The sequence below is a fragment of the Pelecanus crispus genome, chromosome Z, assembly GCF_030463565.1.
Source record: "Pelecanus crispus isolate bPelCri1 chromosome Z, bPelCri1.pri, whole genome shotgun sequence".
NCBI classification, from domain to species: domain Eukaryota; kingdom Metazoa; phylum Chordata; class Aves; order Pelecaniformes; family Pelecanidae; genus Pelecanus; species Pelecanus crispus.
This window is the reverse complement of record NC_134676.1, coordinates 38,600,742-38,624,884: the sequence shown is the minus strand read 5'-3', so window position 1 is coordinate 38,624,884 and position 24,143 is coordinate 38,600,742. Positions and strand designations below refer to the sequence as shown.

Here is a 24,143-nt window from a genome sequence, read left to right as displayed (position 1 = left end):
TTTCCTATGGTAATATTTTCAGTGCTCTTCACAACACTTGTGACTTAAAATTCTTTATATCTCTTCTGCAACTGTTTAGTGCCAATCCTTGCTTTGAATCAGGATGAAATGTACTATGAATAGCATTAACAGTCTTAAAAATAGTCATTGCAAGTAAGTCAGAGACTGATTTTCTTTGTATATGAGCTTAATAAGCCTGCATAAGGAGACTGCAAGACTGTTCATGGGCAGCCGGCATAGAGAAAAAGAGGGCTGTACTCATTTATCTTTGTCCTCAGAAGATCACTCATCTCCTAAATATTAATAATCCATAACATTCACTACATATTTGCTCTCAGGTTCTTGCACTCAAAGTTCTGATTTAAAATAGGCTTTTCAAAAGCTTCAAAGATAGCAGGTAAAACAAAGACTGAATTAGCTTTCACTGCTGAGTAAAGTAGGAAGTATTAAGATGCCAGAGTTTGCAAGGGGCATACTATTAAGGAAACTCTTTAGCAGTTACGATGCATATATTATTGACAGTCAAAGAGGCTGGTTTAATGTTAGCTCTATTTGGAACAGAAGCACAGCAGTGGGCTAAAAACAAGGTCCCAGGGAGCTTTTGTAAATTACCACATGTTCCTGAAATAAACCATGACCTGTAAACTTCAACTTAAAATTAATCAGGTAGAGATACTGTTTGCTTGTGTTTCTGCTCTTAATACTCAATGAGTTTTCTGGCATATCAATAATTTAATTAATAGATAAGATGAGCACAGTAATATGTTTCTCATGTCTTATCAGAAAATTGATATATTTAGAGACTTCTGGAAAAAAAAAGAAAAAAAAAAAAACCAGCTGAACTGCCTGTCTTAGAAAACAGAATTGGATTGGTTTGAAAGCTGTAAAGAAATTACACTGCCATAAAAATAATTTAAAATAGTAAAAGTTCAAGGTGAGAAAATATGGAATGTGATACATTTAGTTTCACATCTATGGTCCTTCTAAGGACTCTCTTTTTAAAAATTAAGCAAATGCTGCATGATTTTGCTGTGTCTCTTTATCTTATCTTCCTTTCAGCACCATTGAGGAATTTAACCTGAGTAAGAACTGTAGACCAGGAGTAGGAAAACCATTCCAATGCTATGAACATTTCTACTAGAAGTGCAGTGGAAAGCTCTGGGGAATGCTCCATTAAAAAAAAAAAAAAAAAAAAAGGAGGAAGCCAAATGTATAATCACAGCAAATGGAGTCAAAATTACATAGTTCACATACTGAAAAGTAGTTATTCATATACAAATGCAAATACACTTTGTGCATACTTATGGATCTGCAAAAGACTCAAGATCATTCTCTCACAAAAAATCATCAGGCATCTGCTCTTTCTGAATTGCTTTGAGATCATTTGATATAAACTGTAAGAGATAAAAATAATTACCTTCTTTGGTTTACACTGAGTGCAGGGTCACTTATAGAAGCTGTATGAATTTTAAAAGGCTTATCAGACCACGGTGACATTACATTGTAAATTGGGAGCAATGAAATGCAAGTGATTCTCTTACTGTCTACAAATTACAAAGGTTAATTGATTTTTTTTTTCTTTTTTGTAGACACAGATCTAGTTTTAAGGAGGGATATATATGCTAATTAACATAACTAACTGCCTGTTTTCCTAGCAGCCTGAAGGACAAGTAATTTTTGGCCAAAAGTTTTTTTCACAGGGCACCAAAGAATAGATTAAACCACCATCTGTGGTCTTGGGCAATGTTGTCCTGCTTTATGCAGGCAAGAAAATGAGTAAGATCTACTCTCTTCTGGCATGATGCCAGGTGCCAGCAGAATAGAGCAAGTAATGGAGGCAGACTATGTGGGAATTCTTTCTTCTTGATCAGTAGTGACTCTACAGATGGATTAAGACACAGATATAATACTTTTATATCAGTTTGATACTTTACATCCCACGTCAGACACTTCAGAGAAGAACGTAAAACTCACCCAGTAAATAACACTGCAGGTTAGTGTTCACCAGGCATGAGGATACTGAGGTGGAACATTGACAGCATTTGTAATGTTTTCTGAGATCCTCAGGGCATAAAGAAAAATCTGTCTGTTTTCCTCCAAGTTTGGACCCAGTTTTGTTTTAGGGTTCCAGTGTGTCAATATATCTTTACTGTATCTACACTGAAGGTCTAAGAGAAAAGATAGGGACTGTCAGAGAGACTTAATCAAGGATAGATATGTCTTGTAGTTTAAATACTTTCTTTTAAATTCAGGCAATACTTTTCTGTCTGATTCACTTCATTAATTTGGAGGCTGCTCATATTTTAAGGAGATAAAGAGTCTTTAATGCTCATAGACACCATTCTGCCTGCAGACACTGTCAAGTCCTGGGATATGTAATAGGAAGATTGCCTTAGACAGCACTAATCCCAAAAGGATCTATGGCTGTGTGTACACAGTGTCAAAACAATGGCTATGCACAGCAGGGTTCACCTCCCTACCTTCTTCTGCCCACATGCTCTCAAATGCATCTGACTCTGCTTGCTACTATAGTAGCCCAATTGGCATGGTCAAGTATGTATGGCATCCCACAAGATCTGAAAGGCAGACCCTTGCACAGGCAGTGAAATCTGAAGTGAGAGCCAAAGACAAGTCAAATCCTAAGGGTGACCTCAATATGTATGTTTAATCCTAAATTCTTACAAGCTGTATTCAGATATATTCCTACTGCTGTTCAAGTAAACACAAACACAACATCGAACACACAAAGTGTCTCAGAAAGTGTGCTGAAAAAATTTTAAGTCCACACTCCCAACATTATGACTTTGGTACCTCAGGTCTGATAACCCAATTTTGGACACTCTGAGCCTACTTTCTAGAGCAGCAATGAACTATTGCTCCCTCTGATGCAGATAGATACATGGGAACTGCAGGTCTTCATCACCTCTGACTATCAGGCCATGATTAAATTTTAATGACTTGTCTTCTGGTGGGCACCAGAAAACACCATGAAGTCTACAAAATTAAATCCAGTTTCCTCAAAGGCAGCTTTTGAAAGAGAAAGTTCTGCTGAAGCAATGTCATTAAGGAGCAGGATTTTCTTTGTGCCATTGCAGCAGCTACCTTCCACCCCTCAATGCAAGTTCACTTACTCAAAGATTTAGATCACTCAGAATACCACACGTATTTTCTCCAGACTCTTAAAACTGTAATGAGCTTCAGAAACTTTCTTCAGAGTCAAACTTACCTTTTTAGAAGACAGTCAGCTATAAACCGACACTCAGGACAAGGAAGAACACTAAGGTAAAACTGCAGAATTTGAGCCACTTAAAGTAATTTTTCTAAGAGGATTTCAGAGTCAATACAATGCAAGAACATAACAATCCCAACTGTTATTTGATATGACTAAAATACAACACGTGGAACAAAGTGTTTTCTCAAACACTTTCAGCTCTTGCTCTCTTTCTGATAATACAATTTGCATTTGCGCTTTGGTACCTGCATAATGAACAGACACAAAATGTGAAGGTGATAAGTGACAAACTTCTCTGTTATGCAGTATCTACTGACTCGCATATGTATACTTCACAACCAGAAACTGCCACACCATTAACTGATAATGCTAAATATGAGCACCTAGTGCACTGAGGAGCTAAATATTTGCAACACATGGAGCTCATGGGTATTATTGATAAATTCATAGGAATCAACAGGATAGGTCCTCCCCTAAGAAGGGATTCTGAAAGTCAGGCATTGTCCCAATTTGTTTGCCTTCCTGCCAGTGTACTCCCATGCAGCCACACATTCCTGATCCAATTCTTATTCACCCACTTGCTGATTCACTTCTACCAACCTCTATTCACCTCACCCAACTTGCGAAAGTACGACATGTTATGATATGAACACTTCTTACAGCTTCCCAGAGATTACCTCATCTCCATGTAGCAAAATACCATGTATATCACCTTTTGACCCATCCAGGTTTCTGCAGAGAGCAGCACAACATGGCTTTTCCAACGTTTGCACCAGGACTGTTTTCAAAGGCTAACACTGAGAATAAAGTGCTCCTAAGTGAGGGTGCAGAGTGAAGAATGTTCAGAATAGCCATCACAATTTTCTCTTTCAAAGATACCTTACAAAAGAGACAAACACCAAGAAACCCCAAGGAGCACTGTCCCTGAGAATAAAAGCCTACAAAATAGGCATTTAGGCCCAAGTGTGACTCTATTTTAGCAAGATAAAGCCTGAACAACTTTCAAAGGTCATCCAGAACCTAACTATTTAGTTTGGTCTGGGTTACAAACATATATACAAACATACAGTTATGAAGGCAGAAGGTGAGACTAAATAACATGCAAATGTTCGAGGAGATCCATTACACAGAGTGCGATGGGAGGAAAATACAGGCTATAGGCAGTGGGAGTGAAAGGTATTTGGAAAAGACTTAAGGAACCCGTGAGATAGCTAAAAGGGCAGCACTGTGAACAGGCTCAAGCTCACAGGTACAGATTGCAATTCTGGCAGTTGTGATCATGATTAATGAGTGAAAAGTGATCTGGTTCCTATAGCAACCTAAGAAACACAAAAGAAAACTTCATTTCTTCAAACCTTCCCTGATGATGAATAGACCCTGGCTTTCAAAATACCAGAGAAAATTATGATAAGGATTCTTTTTTATCTCAGCGTAAATCTTCCTCAAGAGGTTAATTTTGCAGAATGGGGTTTAGATTTGCAGATAATAGGACCCGTTTCCACAGGTTTCTGGAGTGAGAATATGTAATCTGTGCAAAAAGAATGCCCATCAAGATCTGGAACTGTTCTTCTCTGATTTTCAGTACTGACATTTCATTAGAGAATTTTGTCTTTCCTAGAGTAAAAGAGAATTGCCTTGCACGTTGAAGATACAAGATGCAAGTATTAAAGAAAACATTCTTTCTTTGAAATTTTTATTTCTCTGAGAAAGAAAATTACTTTCTGGGTAAAATCCAGGCTTGGGGCAAGTCACTGGAAAAACTTAAGACATGAGATTGAACCATGAGTTCTGCAAACACAGGATACTTCTGATTTTAGAGTTCTCGGTAGAAATAAGAGCACAGAAGAAAAATACTGGATCAGACCAAAAGTTCATCTAGCTAGTAGCCACTGACCAAACAATGAATGCACTCCTAAAATTACAAAGATAAACAAAGCATGTATTGCTACTTCTTCAACAATTTGCAGTTCAGGAGCTCCATGAATCAAAACAGTAAAGAAATGTTAGATACTGAATCATTCTGCTGGAATTACTGAAGAACAAATATATTAAAACAAATATAATCTAAACCATCTGCAGACTGGACCCTCTTTTCAGGGAAGTTTGCTGCCTCCCTGGGGCCGAGATCAGGGATGTCATCAGAAAACTGATGAGGTTAGTACAGCCTTCAAATTATTACCTACTCCTGCTCTTTCACGTGGGTACCAGTGATATTTCAACAAGAAGACTGAGGTCAATCAAAAGAGTTTTCAGGACCCTGGGAAGAATGCTGAAGGATTCAGGAGCACAGGTCAGTCGTCCCAGTAAGGAGGAGAGACACTGGAAGAAACAGGCGAGCCCAGGATATCAACACCTGGCTCCAAGACTGGTGCCTCCACCAGAACTTTGTTTTTTATAATCACCAACAAATGCCAGATGGGATGGAGTAACACTAGGCACAAGTATAAAGTGGGAGAAGAGTGGCTGGAGAGCAGCCCTGCAGAAAAGGATCTGGGGGTGCTGGCTGGCAGCTGGATGAGACAGCAGTGTGCCCTGACAGCCGGGAGGGCATCCTGCACCCTGGGGTGCATCAAACGCAGTATTAGCAGCCAGTCAAAAGAGGGGATTATCCCACTGTATTTAGGATTGTGTGGCCTCACTTTGAGTACTGTGTGCAGCTCTGGACCCCACAATTTAAAAGGGATGTTAATGTCCTTGAAAGTGTACAGAGGAGGGCAACAAAGCTGGTGGAAGGGCCAGAAGGCACGTTCTATGAGGAGCAGCTGAGGACTCTGGGTTTGTCTAGTTTGGAGGCAAGGAGGTTGAGGGGCTTTCATTGCAGAAATCTCATTGCTTTCTACAGCTTCCTGAGGAGGGGAAGTGGAGAAAGAGGTGCTGATCACTTCTCCCTGGGATCAAGCAACAGGATGCATGGGAATGGCTCAGAACTCTGCCAGGGGAGGTTCAGACTGGACATTAAGAAGCATTTTTTAACCGAGAGAGTAGTCAAACACTGGAACAGGCTTCCTAGAGAGGTGGTCTATGCCCCGTGGCTGTCAGTGTTTAAGAGGTGTTTCGACAATGCCCTTTATAACATGCTTTAACTCTTTGTCAGGCCTGAATTGGTCAGGCAGTTGGACTAGATGGTCATTGTAGGTCCCTTCCAACTGAAATCTATTCTATGGTATTCTACTCTATTCTATTCTGCTCTGCTCTGCTCTACTCTACTCTCTCTACTCTACCCTGCTCTACTCTCCTCTACTCTAGTCAAGCAACTCTACTTCAGTATGTACTTGTTTCAATTCTTTGGGTTTATACCAGCCTAAAGCTCAGGGTCTTGATCTTTCAAATAAGGAAGTGTATTACAGAACCACTTACTGACTGTAGCAGTGCAAATCTTGGACTCTCCCCATATACAGAAGATGTTTCCCATATGAATCCTGCCTGCATAAATGTTTTGTTAATGGAGGACCAATGGAATCCAGCTGTTCAAATTAGTGTTAAACCTGCATCGATGTCTGTGGTGTAAACTTAGGACCTCTGGCTCACAGTCTGCATTCTTGCTTGTAGGAGAGCATTCTTTGGGTAATGCTATTCACTCAGAGGAACTACCTGTGTAGTAAGAAACTATTCAAACATAAGGGACCATCTCAGCATAGTAAGTGTGTTCAGAAAATGCACCTCAACACACAGAAAGTTCAGTTTTCATAACATGCAGTTTTCATGCGTCTTGAAATCAACACATGGAGATTTTGATGAAACAATGGCCAGTAGAGTAAAAACAAAAGATAACATAACTTCTGAGTGATAGAATAAAATCTAAGGCAAATAAACTGAATGGCCTTTCTTAATCGTTAGATAGTACTGCTGATCTCCTGGTTTCATTTCTGTTGAAGTGCTCTTACCTTTTATTTTACTAGGAGTAAGAATGAACCACTAGTTCTTTGTAGGCCTGTAAGCAATCACTTCTCTGGTTATTATCACATTTTGAAGACGGTGTAAATCTTACTACAGTACTGATCAACTATATCTGGTGAGAGACTAGAGCGTTCTGACCCAATATTTATTTTTTAAGCCAGTTTTTAAAAATTTCTGTTCCTTAAAGTTTCCTGATCTCATCACTTTCCTTCAGTGAAATCTCTCCCAAAATTTGATGCATTTATCAACATACATACAACTATTTATGTATTTATCAACATTTCACCTCAGTCATACAAACCACGGAGCTATTATAACATAATTATATGTAATTATATATAATTACAACGTAACACATATTATAATGGTTTCGTTTCATCTTATCTGCACTTCATTTCTACTTCTAACTACAACACATTAAAATTCTCATATGAACAGGAAAATATGCCTCAATCCCTTTATTTTGTCAATGAAATACAATAACAGCAAGTGACATTATTCCTCTTTTAGAGTAAGGTAATTAAGATTAGAGCTGTGTGATTTTTTTAGTTAACCAGCTTTACAGCAAGCATAACACTCAAAACATTTTTTGGTTTTCTTTTTCTCATTTTCATCCTAAATAAAGGTAGCTTTAATTTAAAAAAAAAAAAAAAAAAAAAAAAAAGAGGTAATTTTAGTAAAAGTACATTTTTGGAAGACATGAAGTCTATTCAAAGGTTTGCTTTTTTTTTTCCTTAAAAATACATATATTTTTAATTCATTAAATATCTTGCTTGAACCAAAGTTGTAGTTTTTGGCCAAAGAAAATACTGATACCTTTTTTCCCCATATAAATCTAACTGACAGCAGAATCCAGTTTTTTCCTTGGTTTAAATTCACAATCTCTTCTTTCTTTCACTTCCTGGTAATATAACTTGTCAAAATAAATTATAATGTCAGAATGAGAAGAAAGAAGATAAAGCTGATTTACTGACAAATCACAAAAAAAAAAAGAAAAAGAGGTGAAAAAACAACAAAAAAGACACAGACAAACAAATATCTTCTCACACAAACAGAAAGATCCAAATCAGAGTCCTTGGTTCCGTGACAGAAATCTTCATTTTTAAGGCTTACTGAAAGCTAAGTTTTCAGTTGGGCCCTTGTCTAGTCAAAAATGCTATTATGTTTGGATTGTACATTTCAGTTATTTTAATTGAGATGCCATAAAAACTAAAGAAAAAAATGGTCTAAGGTAGTTAAAATATAGAATTACTCTTGTTGGTGATACATTACAATTTATAGTACTTTTTTTCAGATTATTGTAAATTATTATTCAGGGGAATGTAAAAGGCAAATAAAATCTAGCAGTAACTGTTGAAATTAAACAATTACTGCAGGCTGGCCCTTAAAGGAAAACTGCAATGTAATATAAAATCATTTTCAATCATTAGATTTAATTAAAATGGAAAAGAAAGGTAAACCAGGCATTAAGTCCCAGGCAGTGAATATCCTGAACTTCTGAATGCAAAAAAAATTGAGTGTATTCAGCACATTCTAGACTCACGGCTAAGCCAATAAATGGTTCAAGAAATTTAATTTTTAAAAAAGTTCATAAACAAAACAGGAAGCTAAAATAAAAGTTACAGTCTAAATACAGATCCTGCAAAATGTATCCTTGCACTTAACTTCAACTCCCAGCTTTATTGTGTACAGTAGATGAAGTTAAGCATGCATCTGAGTCATTGCAAGATCTGGGTCTAATTAGATGGGATACTTTGAGTAAGTGCTACTCAAAAGTACAGTGGGCTAGCCACGTAAAGTTTCCAGAATTAGGATCTGTCTAAATACCATGAACACTCAAACATAGTGAAACAGTGACAAAGATTTCCAAAATGCTCTGGAGCTCATTTTTAATATGGATGAACTTATGTACTAAATATTTCATTAAGCCTCTACAGTAATCCGACAAAAAAAATCACTTGCAGTGTTCCTCTACATATTTGAACAAAAATACCCTTCCAGCACAACAATGCTATGCTTGTAATGCTAATGCCCATACTTCCCTTCCAGAGTAGAAGAAAAACACTAATTCATTTCAAATCAGAGAGTTCCAACAGAATGCATGAATGTTTGGCCTTTGACCAATATTTAATCTTTGCACGTACCTTTCCTGCATTATAACATAGCTGCACTCCAAATGTGTTGTACTTGAGAAGGGTAGCAGGTAGAGGAGGGAACAGGAGTATCAGTTTATTACAAACAAGGAAAGAAAGCAAATTACTTTTTCTATTAACTCTAGATCATCTTTACTTATCTAAGAAAACTGCAATCAAACCAGGAAGTCACTGAGAATTTGTTTGTGTCTGAAGCCTTATTTTAAAATTGGTTGAATCCTGTTTCCATTGCTATCAAGATCACGTTTGCTTCTGTCTTCAAAAGAGTGGCATACTGTAAAATATAGATGAAATATTAGCAGTTCTTATGACAAGAAGTCTTTTGGAGCATGACATACCAATGAACCCACTTTGCTCCACAGAGGTCTTGTTATTTTATGGGCAAGTGAAGGTCTCAGTGAATATAGGATGTTTGTTACTGCTAGCCCAAGAACTGATTGTGGCAGATTTTAAAGGAGCCACTACAGAAGAACTGCACGTATATATCCATAAAATTCCCTAGACTTAGTTCATTCTTAAAATTCATTGCCAAGATTTTGGAAATATAGCATGCGTTAAATATCAAATTTGATATTGCAGCTGGGTTAGCTCAGTTGGTTAGAACATGGTGCTAATAACACCAAGGTCACAGGTTCAATCCCTGCTCACTGCAGGGGGGTTGGGCTCGATCATCTCTCAAGGTCCTGTCCAACCCAAAGCATTCTATGATTCTATGAGTAGTTGCATATTTAGTTTTCTCTTTGCCTGCTATCAGACTGCTGCCCTCTTTGCATTCCTTTCTAAACTATGCTCATTATTCCTCAACAGTTTAAATTCAGAAACTATAACTAAGTACAAAAAGTCGTAGAGCTTCTATTTAGTGGATATGTCTTTAAGAGAAAGAGCAATGGTTCAGTAAGGGCTGATAAATAACATAATATAGTAGACAAATTGGCAAATGGACTTAGGCTACAGTAGCCCAATGACCGCATGTTTTCATTTTGCAAAATTGTCAAGAAATCATCCCCCCACCTCCAAAATCTTAGGTTCGAAGAAAGACTCAGTGCATTCCAAAGTGAAATACAAACCAGCTATTCCTACGAAATTTGTGGCCTTCTAATAAGGTATTTGCTATTGCCACTTCTGTCTAAACTTTGTGTAAGCAGCAGGGTGCAAGTGCTACAGTGATACATTTTTTTGCCCTCTCCACAATATCCTCCTCCAATCCGCAATCTAAACAAACTATTTTTACCCATTCAGCCTAGATACTTTCTCTTAGAACCTAAACCAACTCAAAATGCATGATTTTTAATTAATGGTCACTTGCTTAATACTTCATTTTTCTAATCTCTTTCCAGAGGACAAACAGACATTGTGTCTTTCTTTGCAATTACTGCTAAGATCTATCTCAAACTGAGCTATATAGATAGTCATTCATACAGACAAAACTGTAGGCAGTTAGGAAAGAAAAATGTCATCAGAACCTCCCACAGGAAAGAGTCCTTTCTTCATAAAAGCCAGAAAGTACATGGTGAGTTAGTTACTAAGCCCACAAGCAACCCCAGCAATTTTAACAATGCCTCTTTGATGCATAGTCTATTCTTTCCATCAATGAAACATAAAGACTGTATGTACCAATACTATAATAATTTTCAAAAAGTATAAATACACTTATTTATCATCATATCAATCTGGCTTCTAACTATGCTCTATAAACACTGTAAGGAAAAAAACCACACGAATTGGGAAAAAAATATCTCAGGAAGTGTCCTTATTCGGAAACAATATTAGTATTCCAGAAATCATTCAAGAAGCAGCCCTCGACAAACCACATTTCTTTTATCTAGAAGTAAAGAAAGACTTAATAGAAAACATTTTCATATTTTAAGAGTGTTTCATGTCTTAACATAAAATCTAACGCGAAGAACACTAGATCAGGTGATTGCTGTTTCTGTTTGTGCTCTAAACAGTAAAGAGAATATTTTCACAGATCTGCAGCATTTCTGGGTAAAACTTTACACCTCATAAATAAATTGCTAGAACTACTTGCAAAACCAAGTGCATGTTGCCTAATAAGTTTGCATGTGTAAAGTGTGATTTATTGTAGACACAGTTCAAACAGACTCAGTGAAAATTTTGCCTTATGAGTACTATTAATATCAAAAATAATTTATAGGCGTTTCATAGTAGAACAGTTTATAAATACATTCACCCAGGTTGTTCTGTTTCTTTCCATTCCACTCCCTTTGGGATATTTGAGTAAGGTAAAAGAAATAGAAAGATAATAGAAGATAATGGAAGGCTAGAAAATATTCTTTACTTGATGTGAGCATAAATCCATATCTATCACTGTAACAGTTTTAAGAAGTTATATAACACTTTTTTCTGTACATTCAACAACATTTTTTAATACAAAAATTAATCTTTTCATGAGAAAGTTTACCCAAAAGCCTTGCCTCCCCCCCCTAAAATAAAAAGGTCTAGCTCAGGATTTTTAAGATTAAACTGATTATACATGTTTTTGAAGTTTGCTTTTAGAGGTGCCAAATGCTTTTAACTTATCTCTGCAACAAATAAAGAAGTAGGATGAAACTACAGCTTTGCATAACTTAGAGTCTCCTTTTAAGAGTTCCTTTTGGCCAACCTGAGCTCCGGGGAAGGTTCTGCTTTTCAGAACACCACTTCCTGAGCACTTAGTACCTTCTAGGAACCTTATGCTGAGGACTCAAAACTCACAAGTCACTGCAAAAATAAAGGCCAGGACCTGATTTTGGAGGAGTTTGTCCCCAAAAATTGTAAACAGAGATCCAGAGATAATAATGTTCTAGTTATGGCCATAGTGATTTTAATGTAAGAAATATTAACATAAAAATGGTGTAGAAACAATGCTTTTTAGAATTCTGGTTTTATCTCTGAATATTATTTACATAATTTCACATTTTTAATTTCAGATGACCCAAGAATGTGTATAACATGCATTCAGAACTATTATATGTAAGTATAACTGTATCGCTCTTCATGCCTATACATTTTTCTAAAGCAAAAAATGCGTGCTTCACTACATAGATCTGTGCTGTGCATGTTATCCCATTCCTTTTAAGTATGGCCTGAGAACAGTAGCTTTTGAAAAAGGTGTGGGAAATGCTGAAAAACTAGCCATTTGCTCACTGTCAAGGCCTTTTAAATGTTATGGACTGATGTGAACTTTGCATATATGAAGAGAGGAGTATGGAACAGAAAGGGTCTAAAAGTTACAGTGCCTCTGGATTTGGAACTAGTATGCTTTTAGTACATTGTGTTGTCCTGATTTTGGCTGGGAAAAAGTTAATTTTCTTCCTAGTAGCTGGTACAGTACTGTGTTTTGGTTTTGGGGTGAGAATAATGTTAATAACACACTGATGTTTTGGTTGTTGCTGAGCAGTGCTTACACTAAGGCAAGGACCTTTCAGCTTCTCATACTGCCCTGCCAGCGAGGAGGCTGAAGGTGCAGACGAAGCTGGGAGGGGGCACAACCAGGAAACCTGACCCAAACTGACCAAAGGGCTATTCCATACCCTATGACATCATGCTCAGCATATAAACTGGGGGGAGTTGCCCAGGGAGCAGCGATCACTGCTCAGGGACTGTCTGGGCATCGGTCAGCGGGTAGTGAGCAATTGCACTGTGCATCACTTGGTTTGTATATTCTTTTATCATTATTATTTTTTTTTCCCCTTCCTCTGCTGTCCTATTAAATTGTCTTTATCTCAGCCCACAAGTTCTACCTTTTTTCCAATTCTCTCACCCACCCCACTAGGAGGAGTGAGTGAACGGCTGTGTGGTGTTCAGCTCCCTGCCGGGCTAAACCATGACATGTGTCCAGTTCTGGTATTTGCAGTTCAGTGGGCACACTTAAAGATGGAAGGAGGCTAAGCAAAAGAAAAAAATATATAAATTAATTGAAAGTTTAACTTAAATGGAGGGAGAAGAAGAACGTTACTGCTTTTCAAAGAGGCAGCTAAGAGACCTCTGTAAAAATTACTATGATAAAAGAAAATGTTGATAAAAAGGCTATTCAAGCTGGCTATAAACAATGGCATTGGATTATATATTCTTACAAGCTATCAGCTGTTTACAATCACAATATAGTAATTTCTAATTAAGTGTGCATTCATTTTTGTGCCTACATTTAAAAAAGAAAATCAAATTAGTTTTATTTAAGAACCCTGAGATTAGAAAACATGACTTGTTAGTATTTGCCAGTGGAATAGGTAACATAACCACAAATACACTTTGAATCCTTCATTAGAGGAATAATTTCTTTTCATTAGGATGAGACTAGAGCTTTACCATTACCATACCTGGAAACATACAGAAAATAAACTCAGTGACTTCAAAGGAAACTTACTAATGATGTTCTACTTTATTTTACAGGTATAAGCAACATTGCTATAGATACTGCCCAGAAAATACCTACAGAGATGAAAGTTCTCTGCAGTGTAGAGAGTGTCCTAGCAACTGTGATAGCTGTGACAAGGACAAGTGTAACTCCTGTAAGGAAGGCTTTTATCTCTCAGGTAAGCAAAGTACCAAGTACGGCATATATACAAAAGTATTTTAGACCTTTTCTTTACAGAAAGACTTTGGACCCAACTGCTCAAATTCATAAATCTCCTCTATGGCAGACAGTGGAGGCTGAGGGAAGTTAGGACTTTGCAAAATTGGGTCCTTTGCATTAACATAAGGTGGTTATGCCAGTCAATGGTGCTGTTTGGTTCAAAGGTTCCATATATTTGACTACATATTCCTACTTTTTTTTTTTTTCCTAGTTTTATTTTTAATGCATTTCCACTCTTTTTGGAAAATACAAAAAATATTGTATTTGATTCAGACTTTGTGAAAGAAGGGGGTTTTAACTGACAGAAAGACATGGAAACATTTCTTTACTATTTGCAAGTCTGGTTTTACTTTGACTTTCAGGTCCACATAAAGTAAGAAGCCTTAAAGACTCTGAAATGAGCTCAGTTAAAACCACTAAATTCTACATCAGATTCACACAAGACTAGGAATCTCTTAGCTTTATTATGAAGCCATATATCAGGCAGACCTGGTTCAGACATGGTGCCTAATATGAATCACAGGAAATTCTGAGGTTACGGTAATCTTGTGCATTGCCTGCTGAAGATGTCCTGTAGTGGAGTACAAAAGCATCACAGTTATGGAAAACTGTAGTCACAACCTGAGGTGATCTGGTGGTCTATGTTTTTTTTAATTGAAATTGGAGGAAGCTCAAAAATTTATCAGTGTAACAACTTCTAGAAGCTTTGCTGCAGTATGCCAACCCTTAAACTGAATCAGATTTACCTGAGTTTAGATTTATATTCACCAGAAACTAGAGATACATCCACTCCTCAAAATTAGCATGCATCTAACAACCTTAGGGAATTCTGGACTTTATTACCAGATTTTATATTGGGGCAGTATAATAATTGGGACTCAGCCATAACATTTTTATCCAGAGTTGGACTTTTGTAAGATTTGTATGTGACAGGATTTAGGATATGTGTGAAAACCCATCTAGATATAAATTTAAGTGCAGATTGGTTTGAAGTTTTTGAAGTTTGCATAAGCAACTGAGCTGAATTTAGGTTTCACACTAAAAAATTAGAGTTTATATAGCTAAAAAAAGTTTCATGGTTCTTACATACTGCTTTTTTCTTAAATCGTTTCTTGCTGGAGACAGAGAGATGCTATAGGTGAGGTACCTCCTTGTCAGGATTGGCAGGGGTCAATAGACACCATGATGCAAGGCTCTGATTCTGTTGCAGGTGGCACATGTGTGAGTGCGTGTGGAGATGGTTTCTTCACTGATGACATCTCTAGAGAATGTGAACCTTGCCACAGGAGCTGTGCAACATGTGTTGGGTACAGCTACGAGAACTGTACTGGGTGCAAAAACAGTTTCCAGCTATCTCATGGGCAGTGTCTGAATCCAAGAAATTCTCCACCCAGTGGGATGTTCTGGAGTGGTAAGTTGCAACAGAACCCTTAATCTTTTCTGTTTCTCTGAAGACTACTAAAAGTTTTGGAAAGAGGATATAATGATCTTGCAGCTTGAGTGAAAGATCTTGCACTTTTGTCAAACTCATTGTCATTTTAAAAATATACTGACCAAAAACATTGGTGTGTTTCACACAACAGAGTGAAATTCACCTTCCTGCAAATAGCATAACATTTTAATACAACTTAGATGTTCCTTATCTGGGAGTTATCATATCTGGATAGATAAAAGATTAAAAAATAAAAGACTAAAAAGATCAAAAAGGTAAAAGATAGGTAATAGATACTAGGTAATAAGATAGGTAATAGGTACTGGGAGTTCCTTATCTAGCCTTATCTTTAAGTATGGGGAGCCTCATAGGCTATGTGTTAGACCAGCTTTGTGGCTATTGATTCCCTACACAGAAGTGAATGTAAGTTGGAGGAAATGGAAGAATCAAATATGTGTCTATGTGTGTGTAGTGTGTATTGAAAAGCAAGCTCTCTTCTTTTCCCTTCTCGCCCCAGTGTAGGCATGCACCACTGTCTAAGGGACCCAAACACAGGATGCAGAACTACATTCTGGAGTTCTTATCCTACCCTGGCCATTTCCACAACCTTCACAAATAATCAGGTCTTTCTTAGTTCCCTCATCTATAGCATGGGAAAAAAAATTTCTCTGTTAAAAAAAAAAAAAAAGGCTTTGGAAGGAAAATGTTTTTAAAATTTAAAGTTGTTGAAGGGAATGATTTGTATTAATTTTTAAAATTATTTCCCTTCATCAGCATCTTCAAATGCATCCCAGTACTGTCACAAATTTCTTGTTAAGAAAGTGTTAAATGAAAAGTGTGTACTGGAATATTTGTCATTCCCATTATGTCAGTTATATAAAGTACAATTGAATAGGTTATGTTACCAAATGAGGCAGTGCTAATGGTGAATTTATCACCCAGCACACAAATTAAAACATAAATGAATATTCATTCTTTTTAAGTGAAACCTGTGCAGCATGTGGAATCTCAATAGTTAGGATTGCAAGTGGCCATTTTAGTTATTATGTACTCCATACCCTCCAACAAAGGGTAAAATTTCCTCTAGAGTTTCAATAGCTGCTTTGCTGATCACTATAAACAATGAGGAAAGTTGGTGTCATATAATCCTTTCACTCTATAGTTGTAAAGCATCAGCTGGAATAACACATTCAATTTTGGGCACAGTTTTTAAAGAAAGGAGTGGGCCAATTAGGGAGGAAACAGTAAGGATTACCAGAAATCTAAGGAAAAAAATATTTACAATGAAAGGTTGAAATAAATGAGGGGCTTGTGATTAAACGAGAGAGCTAAGAGGAGCACAATCACAAAGAAGAAAGGAATAGATCGGGTCTCTGTAAGTGCAGTAAACAGGACTTAAAATCCAGAAAAGGAGTTTTAGATTTGGCATTGGAAGAAAGGGGACTTTCAGTGGAATAATGGAGTAACAGTAGAATCTTTGAGGAGCTTTCAGGATTTCCATTACTAGTGGTCTTTAAGAACACAAGAAAAGCATCTGACAGGGATGTTTACCAAGTTGAGTAAGAGACTAGATTACTTAAGGTCCCTGCTAGCTTTATTTTTCTATCAAATACAAATTTTCTTCTGATTCCTATGTCTTTATTTGACTCAAACACATCAAAGAATGACTATCCTTAGATCTATATGACCTTGCATTAAAAATTAAAATATAGTAACAAATATTTTCAGAAAAAATATTGACCATTTCTATTCATTGCCTATCTACGGAGAAATGTTGTATCGAAAGGAATAACATATTTTCACTTCAGAAAAAGATCAGAGACACTTAAAAAGGAGAGCTATTAATAGAAAGTTGGTCTCCTCCATGCATTTCCTTGTGTTTCATCCATATGAGTAAGTAATTTTTTCAATTTGAGACTATCTACATCAGTGTCATGGAAAGAGCGCATCTGTATTTTGGTTATCTATTTCTCACACTGTCAAATGAGGTGACTTATTATCAGGTTTCTTCTTTTGATCAGGCAGCTGACATAGTTCTGTATATATCAGTATCACTGTGCTGTGAAACCTCTTTCTCTCCATCTTGCATACCATTTCTCTCTCCTTTCAGTAGTTAAAATACATCTTTCTTAGGGGCATTTCAAACTGTAAGACACATATCTCTCAGAGCTGTACTGGCTTGAACATTAATGACTGCTCCAAAGTCACAGGATTTCTGCTGCAGCTGGTGATGGGAGCCCACGGAACCTGGCTGGAGGCTCTTCACCTTCTCTGGGATAGACTTGCTGGGATTCCTGCAGCTATGATAGCTGCTATGCCATGTAACTGCTGAGGAAATGATGTTGAACTTGGTGAGATCTTGAGCCTTTTCTCACCAGGGTAGGCTTCCAAACAGTAGTAACCTTCAAGTCAAAATGTTAATGAAGTTGTCACTGTCTTTACTGAGGTTACACCCCGAATAACTACATTTATCAACAGTTTGTGAGGTTTCTTGCTCAGATACTGTAGGATCATCTGGTTCTGGTAACGGTCATTTTCATTTGCTAATTAACAAAATCTAAATGGTTGATTTTTTGGCTAGAATATCACTCTTTCACTCATTTCTTTTGATGATGCTTTCAAGGGCCAGGTATCAGCTGAGTCCAGATTTCCAGCTGTGCCATCTATATTTGAAATGCTCGTTCCATGCTGAAAATCCTTAACAAAAAATAGAGGATTCAGGCAGGACCACATTTAACTCTAGCAGTACATCACACCAACAGGGTAGTTCTTAGTTAGGGACTGCAGTAGATCTCATATCCTGATAATGTTTCAAAATATGTGGATAATTTTAAAAGAAAAAAAAAAAGAAAAAGAAACAGAGTTACACCATCTGTTAGAATTATTTTCTTCATTGTCAAAAGCTTTCTGAAAACCAATAAAATCTAGGATAGGCAGCCACTGTCTTTTATTGCTTTGTTCAACAATGTTGTTGGATCAGTACAAGAATGGACAAAATGAAAACCTATCTGTGCTCCTTCAAACTTATTGTCAGTAGGATTCTGGCTGGCATACCTGTACAGAAAAACTCCCTGGGCCTGGAACAATGATCCCTCTCCAGATTTTCTTGAGCATTTATGTAGGGCCTCCTCTTTTCCATTACTTATTTTAAAGAAGATCATGGGGACAGAGAAATTTTTTTTTTCATACATGGGTGCAAAGTCATGGCATCTTTCCAAGTTTTTCAGTGCTTTCTCTGGACAGATCTCCAATTATTTTATCCCAATTTACTTTCTTTGTTCTTTAGCTTATTTATAGGTACTTTGATTTTCTCCAGGGTTATTTCTTCTTAGCAAAATATGAGGATCTTCCATCTCATCTGTTGCCAAACTCAGTTACTAAGGGTAGCCTGTCATGCAGCACGGGCATGGTCCAAGAAGCTTGTCCATTTTACAGAAGGTATTAAAATACTTTCATGTTTGCTCACCAGCCCAGTGTGGGAAAGACTGTGGCTGAGATTTGGCTTTTGGCTCTCGTTCTCTCTGCCTCTTTATCAATATACACTTCTTCCACTGGGTGCTCAGTGTCCTCAAGACATTTACATTGGTGCAGCACTATGGCAGAGCTGCCTCTAAGCTTCAGTGGCCTGAATTAAAGAATCTAATTAAAAAATACAGGCCAGACAATTATTAGTCCTCCCACTTCGGGGGACTGAACTGGGTGTGGGGGTCAAGTATGAAATAAACAACCTCGCCCCTGTCATGGGAATGAAGATGAGACTGCACCAAGCTCATCCTCAGCACATGCCCTGCTCCAGACAATGCAGGAAGACAACACAACAAGGAAGATAGCCAAAATTTCCAAATCCAGTAGTTTACATCAGCTTTTACCACGTCAGTCTTCTATTTACACTTTTTTTTAGAAATGTTACTAACAGAGAGTTGAGGTATTGGACCTTGAACTGTATTTACAAATAATGAAACCTCTTTGGCTCTTCCAACCACATGGATTCCGTGGGTTCTGCTGTGGTTTTAGTGACCGTATTGACGTACTATATAGGACAAAGTGAGTTTTGGGAAACAAAGACCGTTGTTTTGTTTGATTCCAAGACTAACATAAATTAAAGGCAGTGCATCAGAGCCTGCCACACAGAAACCAACATAGAGTCTGACTTTGCAGTTTGAGAGACTAGTCCATCTAGGTGAGGATTAAAACCTTTGTGAATACGGAATACACTTTTTTCCCATATTTAAGCTTTCACTTCTATTTCTTGTGCAAGGATAAATGATTGACCAGTCCTATGAATGTTTATATGCATACATTCCAACAATCAAAACATTCTATTAAAAAAAAAACTTTCTAAAGTGATATTTACTTTGGGGGTATACTCTGGTGGACAAACAGTTCAATTCATATCAGGAATCATTAATAAGTCATATCCAGGTCTGAAATAATGAAACAGACTATGTCTGTTATCCAGGCTTTTAAAAAGACAGGGCAAGCCAAGAAAGGGGCGGGGGGGGAGCGAAATTGAGCTCTGCGTTTCTAGCGAGAAACATCTGTGTTTTATCTCATGTACCAGATGATGAAATTACTTTGCAAGCCAGGAGGCACACTAGTGTAAGCTTGATTCACCAAGTGAATACACACACCCTTTCAACTGGATTAGAAGTTTTGCAAGTTATGGTCAGGTCTTCATTTTGTCTGTTCACTGTAAATACCGCACCCTAAAAACTTGTTCATTCCTCGGTTACATGGTTTAGTCTACCACATTCTTCTGAAAAGTACAAAAGGAAAAAAATGGGTATGGAATGAGGTCTGTTTCTGATGCAAACTAAAAATGGAATATGTGCTTCTTTACATGCAGATAATATATGCTGTAGTAAATTATGCAGCTAAATAGCAGCTGGTTCTGTTTACTATTACATACCGCCCCCAATAATAAGAGCAACCTCCCACAAGCAGTCATTGACCAACTGCATCTATCTTGTATATTTTCTTTTTCCTAAATACAGAGTAAAACAAAACCAGTGAAAACATACTGTTTGAGAGAAAGCAATAATTCAGGCTTTAAAAGGGTTATTTGAAAGGACCTTAATGCAGCTATGCAGATATACTTATAAAGGTCTCAGAACATGGAAGGGGTGGGGGGAGAAATGAACAGGTGGGCAGAAGACACTAGAGAAATCATCAGCAAGAGAGAATGGGTCATAGTTTTCCAAATGTGAAAATGTTATGACATTTAGATTGCAGAATTAGAGCATCATGGGAAGAGTTAAGAGACTTTTTAAGCATCATCTGTATGTGAAATTTCAGGTTGCTAGAGGCAAGGAAAAATGATTCGTTATCCCATATGTTCTTAGTCATGCCAATTTCATATTCCAGATACTTGTTTGTAATGTGATACTAAGGTAGTTACAAGATAACTAGACTGGGAATTAACAGTTATTGGGGACTGTGATTTGCTTCTCAGCACTGCTATAGTTTTGTTAAATTTACAGTTCACGTAAGTCTTCAAAATGTCACAGGTCTAGTATTTTATTACATATGTATATTGTTTTCATTATGTTTTACTGTGCCTATGTAATTGTAGTTACCTCGTGGAGATACATAACCTGGTTTTGTGGTTTTATTCATGACTGTACCACTTTTGCAAGGCCAGTGCCATGTGCAGAATAAAATCTAATGAACTAAGTAGCATCTCAGCTGGATCACATTCAAATCACATCTCACTACACGGTGTAAAAGCTAGACAGGTGACCTTCTAAAAGGAATACACTTGCAGTTACAAACAACCATGGCACTTAATTCCTTCTGCATTCCTCACTGGAGCAATTGTACCAAGGTCCAACAATAAACTTTACCGTAAAAAATACTCTCCTTGTAGAAGTCAATGTGTTTTTGACTAGAAGATAAGGGTATTATAAATGTACACAGGGAGCTACTTCAATACTCATGGTGAATGGACTTAAATCCAGTTGGTGACCAGTCACATGTTCCCCGGGGCTCAGTATTGGGGCCAGTTCTCTTTAATATCTTTATCAATGATCTGGATGAGGGGATCCTCAGTAAGTTTGCAGATGACACCAATTTGGGCAGGAGTGTTGATCTGCTTGAGGGTAGGAAGGCCCTGCAGAGGGACCTGGACAGGCTGGATAGATGGGCCGAGGCCAATTGCATGAGACTCAACAAGGCCAAGTGCTGGGTCCTGCACTTGGGTCACAACAACCCCATGCAATGCTACAGGCTTGGGGAAGAGTGGCTGGAAAGCTGCCCGGTGGAAAAAGACCTGGGGGTGTTGGTTGACAGCCAGCTGAATATGAGCCTGCAGTGTGCCCAGGTGGCCAAGAAGGCCAACAGCATCCTGGCTTGAATCAGAAATCATGTGGCCAGCAGGAGCAGGGAGGTGACCATTCCCCCATGCTCGGTGCTCAGCAGTGGTGAGGCTGCACCTGGAATACTGTGTCCAGTTTTGGGCCCCTCAATACAAGGAAGACATTGAGGTGCTGGAGCGTGTTCAGAGAAGGGCAATGAAGCTGTTGAAGGGTCTGGAGCACAGGCCTTATGAGGAGTGGCTGAGGGAACTGGGGGTGTTTAGTCTGGAGAAGAGGAGGCTGAGGGGAGACCTTCTTGCTCTCTACAACTACCTGAAAGGAGGTTGTAGTGAGGTGGGTGTTGGTCTCTTCTCCCAAGTACTTAGTGATAGGACAAGAGGAAATGGGCTCAAGTTACATCAGGGGAGGTTTAGATTGGTTATTAGAAAAAATTTCTTCACAGAAAGGGTTGTCAAGCATTAGAACAGGCTGCCCAGGGAAGTAGTTGAGTGACCATCCCTGGAGATATTTAAAAGATGTGTAGATGTGGTGCTTAGGGTTTAGTGGTGGACTCAGCAGTGCTATGTTAACAGTTGGACTTGATGATCATAAATGTCTTTTCCAGCCTAAACGATTCTATGACAGCAACTTAAAAATACAAGTTTTTAAGTGTCCCTTTTACTCATAGAAGAACATGAATAAATAAGATTTAAAGAAGAAGAAAACAAACTATCTTTTATCTGTCTGAACACTTACTGCTTGCACTACCTGGTATAAAGATCTATTGTCCATAAGGAGCAGGTAGAGAGAGCAAGATGGACAGCACAAAGAGGATGAGTATATACTAGTAAGAACTCTTATAATGCAGTTGTGGGTTTAAATGACATTCAGGTGGGATCATAAGGTACTTCAAATGCTATTATATTTAAAGGTGTGTCTCTTTAGATATGGCTATAAGTTTGCTTATATGTCCTCAGGTTTTGTAGAGGGTTTCATGTTGGGTTTTCTTAATAAAGTTTACATTTTCCAGACAAATGGTGAGCATGTGAAGAGGACCACACTTCTTTCCACATAGGCCTATGGTTTTCACCCTAAATATTTTTGAGGACTCATTTAATCTTTCTCTAAAATCAGACTGAAAAATTCTGGGAGCTCAAAGTAAAATCACAAGTAAAAAGAAAGGAAATATGGGGACATTGTGTTAAATGGAGCTAGAATTTCACTCATTTTGTCCTTAATTCAGTTTGGGGTCACAGTTAAAGTCTTATAGTACTAGGTTTCAAGAAATTCTGCCATTGTCTCATTCATGTTGCACAAGTCTAAATGAGAAAAGAAAATATGAAAAAATATATCTTTCAGTCTTCCCCCACCCTTCCAGGTTGATAATCCCTTGAATAGACTGAATGGGCAAGAGCATTATGGTAGCTTCAGAGCTGCAGTAAACCTTAGCTCAAGAAATGGCACACTGTGATTCCGTTTCTCAGTTTCTAGAAAGGCATAGGAGAGACTGAGCTGGGTGTATGTCACAGTTGTTAGTCATTCTGACACAGACACAAGAATCAATGTGACCTGAGTCAGATTCTGGGCTGAATAGAGTTTAAATAGAAGGCGTTTTCATTTGGGGGGGAAAAAACCAAAACCAAAACCAAAACCAAAAAAACCCAAGAAAGAATATGAGCGTAAGGATAAAAACAGTTTAGTAGGTCTGAAAAGGTCACAGGTATTGGCCTTTAAAAAAAGAAGAGCAGAACAGTATAGTAATAGGATGCAGTGTTTTTTCAGAGTCAATGTCCCACTTCTAGAATATGAGTGGTTCACCACTCTACACCATAGTCTTACAGCTTCTACATTTGCAAGTTTCATATGCAACCATAAGAGCTGCAGACTGAAATTTTAAAGGAAAGCTTGTTGGATCCTCAAGTACAGAATGGCATTCTTTAGGGGAAATCAAAATACAACCTAAGAGCTAAACCCAGTCATTTCTAAGCTTTCCATTTACTATCAGTCCAAAGACCAAGGAAATACATGTCTGGCCATTTTTCAGTTTCGTAAGGCTATGCTTTGGAAAGCTCTGTTTACATTATTGAAAGTACTGTGCACAGGTTTCCAGAAACAAATCTCTCGCATCACATTTGCCCATTTGGGGAACTTTTAGCTGTGCAAGAAAATTACATATAAAAACTTCACATTATTCTAAACATGTGTGGAGTGGGTTTTTTTTAGTGAATGAAAGCCTATTTCCAGTCATTAAGAGCTTTTTCACAGGAAAAAATCCTTTCAACTGTCCAGAATTTTTTTTTTTTTTTAAAGTCATTGTAAGATTTCTTCTGTCAATACTAAAGTTGGGGCATTTAAGTCCTTATATTTGACTGGAAAGCTAAAGGTTTTCTCCCGTGCCAACTACCAGGAGCCCAATTGCTTGTGTACATTCCCCTCTGGTGGTGACTAGCACATATTACAGAAAACAACAAATTCTGCCAAAGGGGCAAGGATTAAATGGAAATAAGAAGTACTTCACCGAAAAAGATCTTTATTTTTAATTGTATGGCTTGAAATGTTT

General features: G+C 37.6%; 1 protein-coding gene across 1 annotated transcript in view; it reads left to right on the top strand.

The window, feature by feature from the left end:
- Positions 1 to 24,143, top strand: part of PCSK5 (proprotein convertase subtilisin/kexin type 5) — a 264,877-nt gene that overhangs the window by 222,806 nt on the left and 17,928 nt on the right. The window contains exons 25-27 of the mRNA XM_075725783.1: positions 12,213 to 12,255; positions 13,675 to 13,817; positions 15,069 to 15,269. Of these exons, the coding sequence (XP_075581898.1) occupies positions 12,213 to 12,255; positions 13,675 to 13,817; positions 15,069 to 15,269 (387 nt within the window). The remainder of the gene's footprint in view (positions 1 to 12,212; positions 12,256 to 13,674; positions 13,818 to 15,068; positions 15,270 to 24,143) is intronic.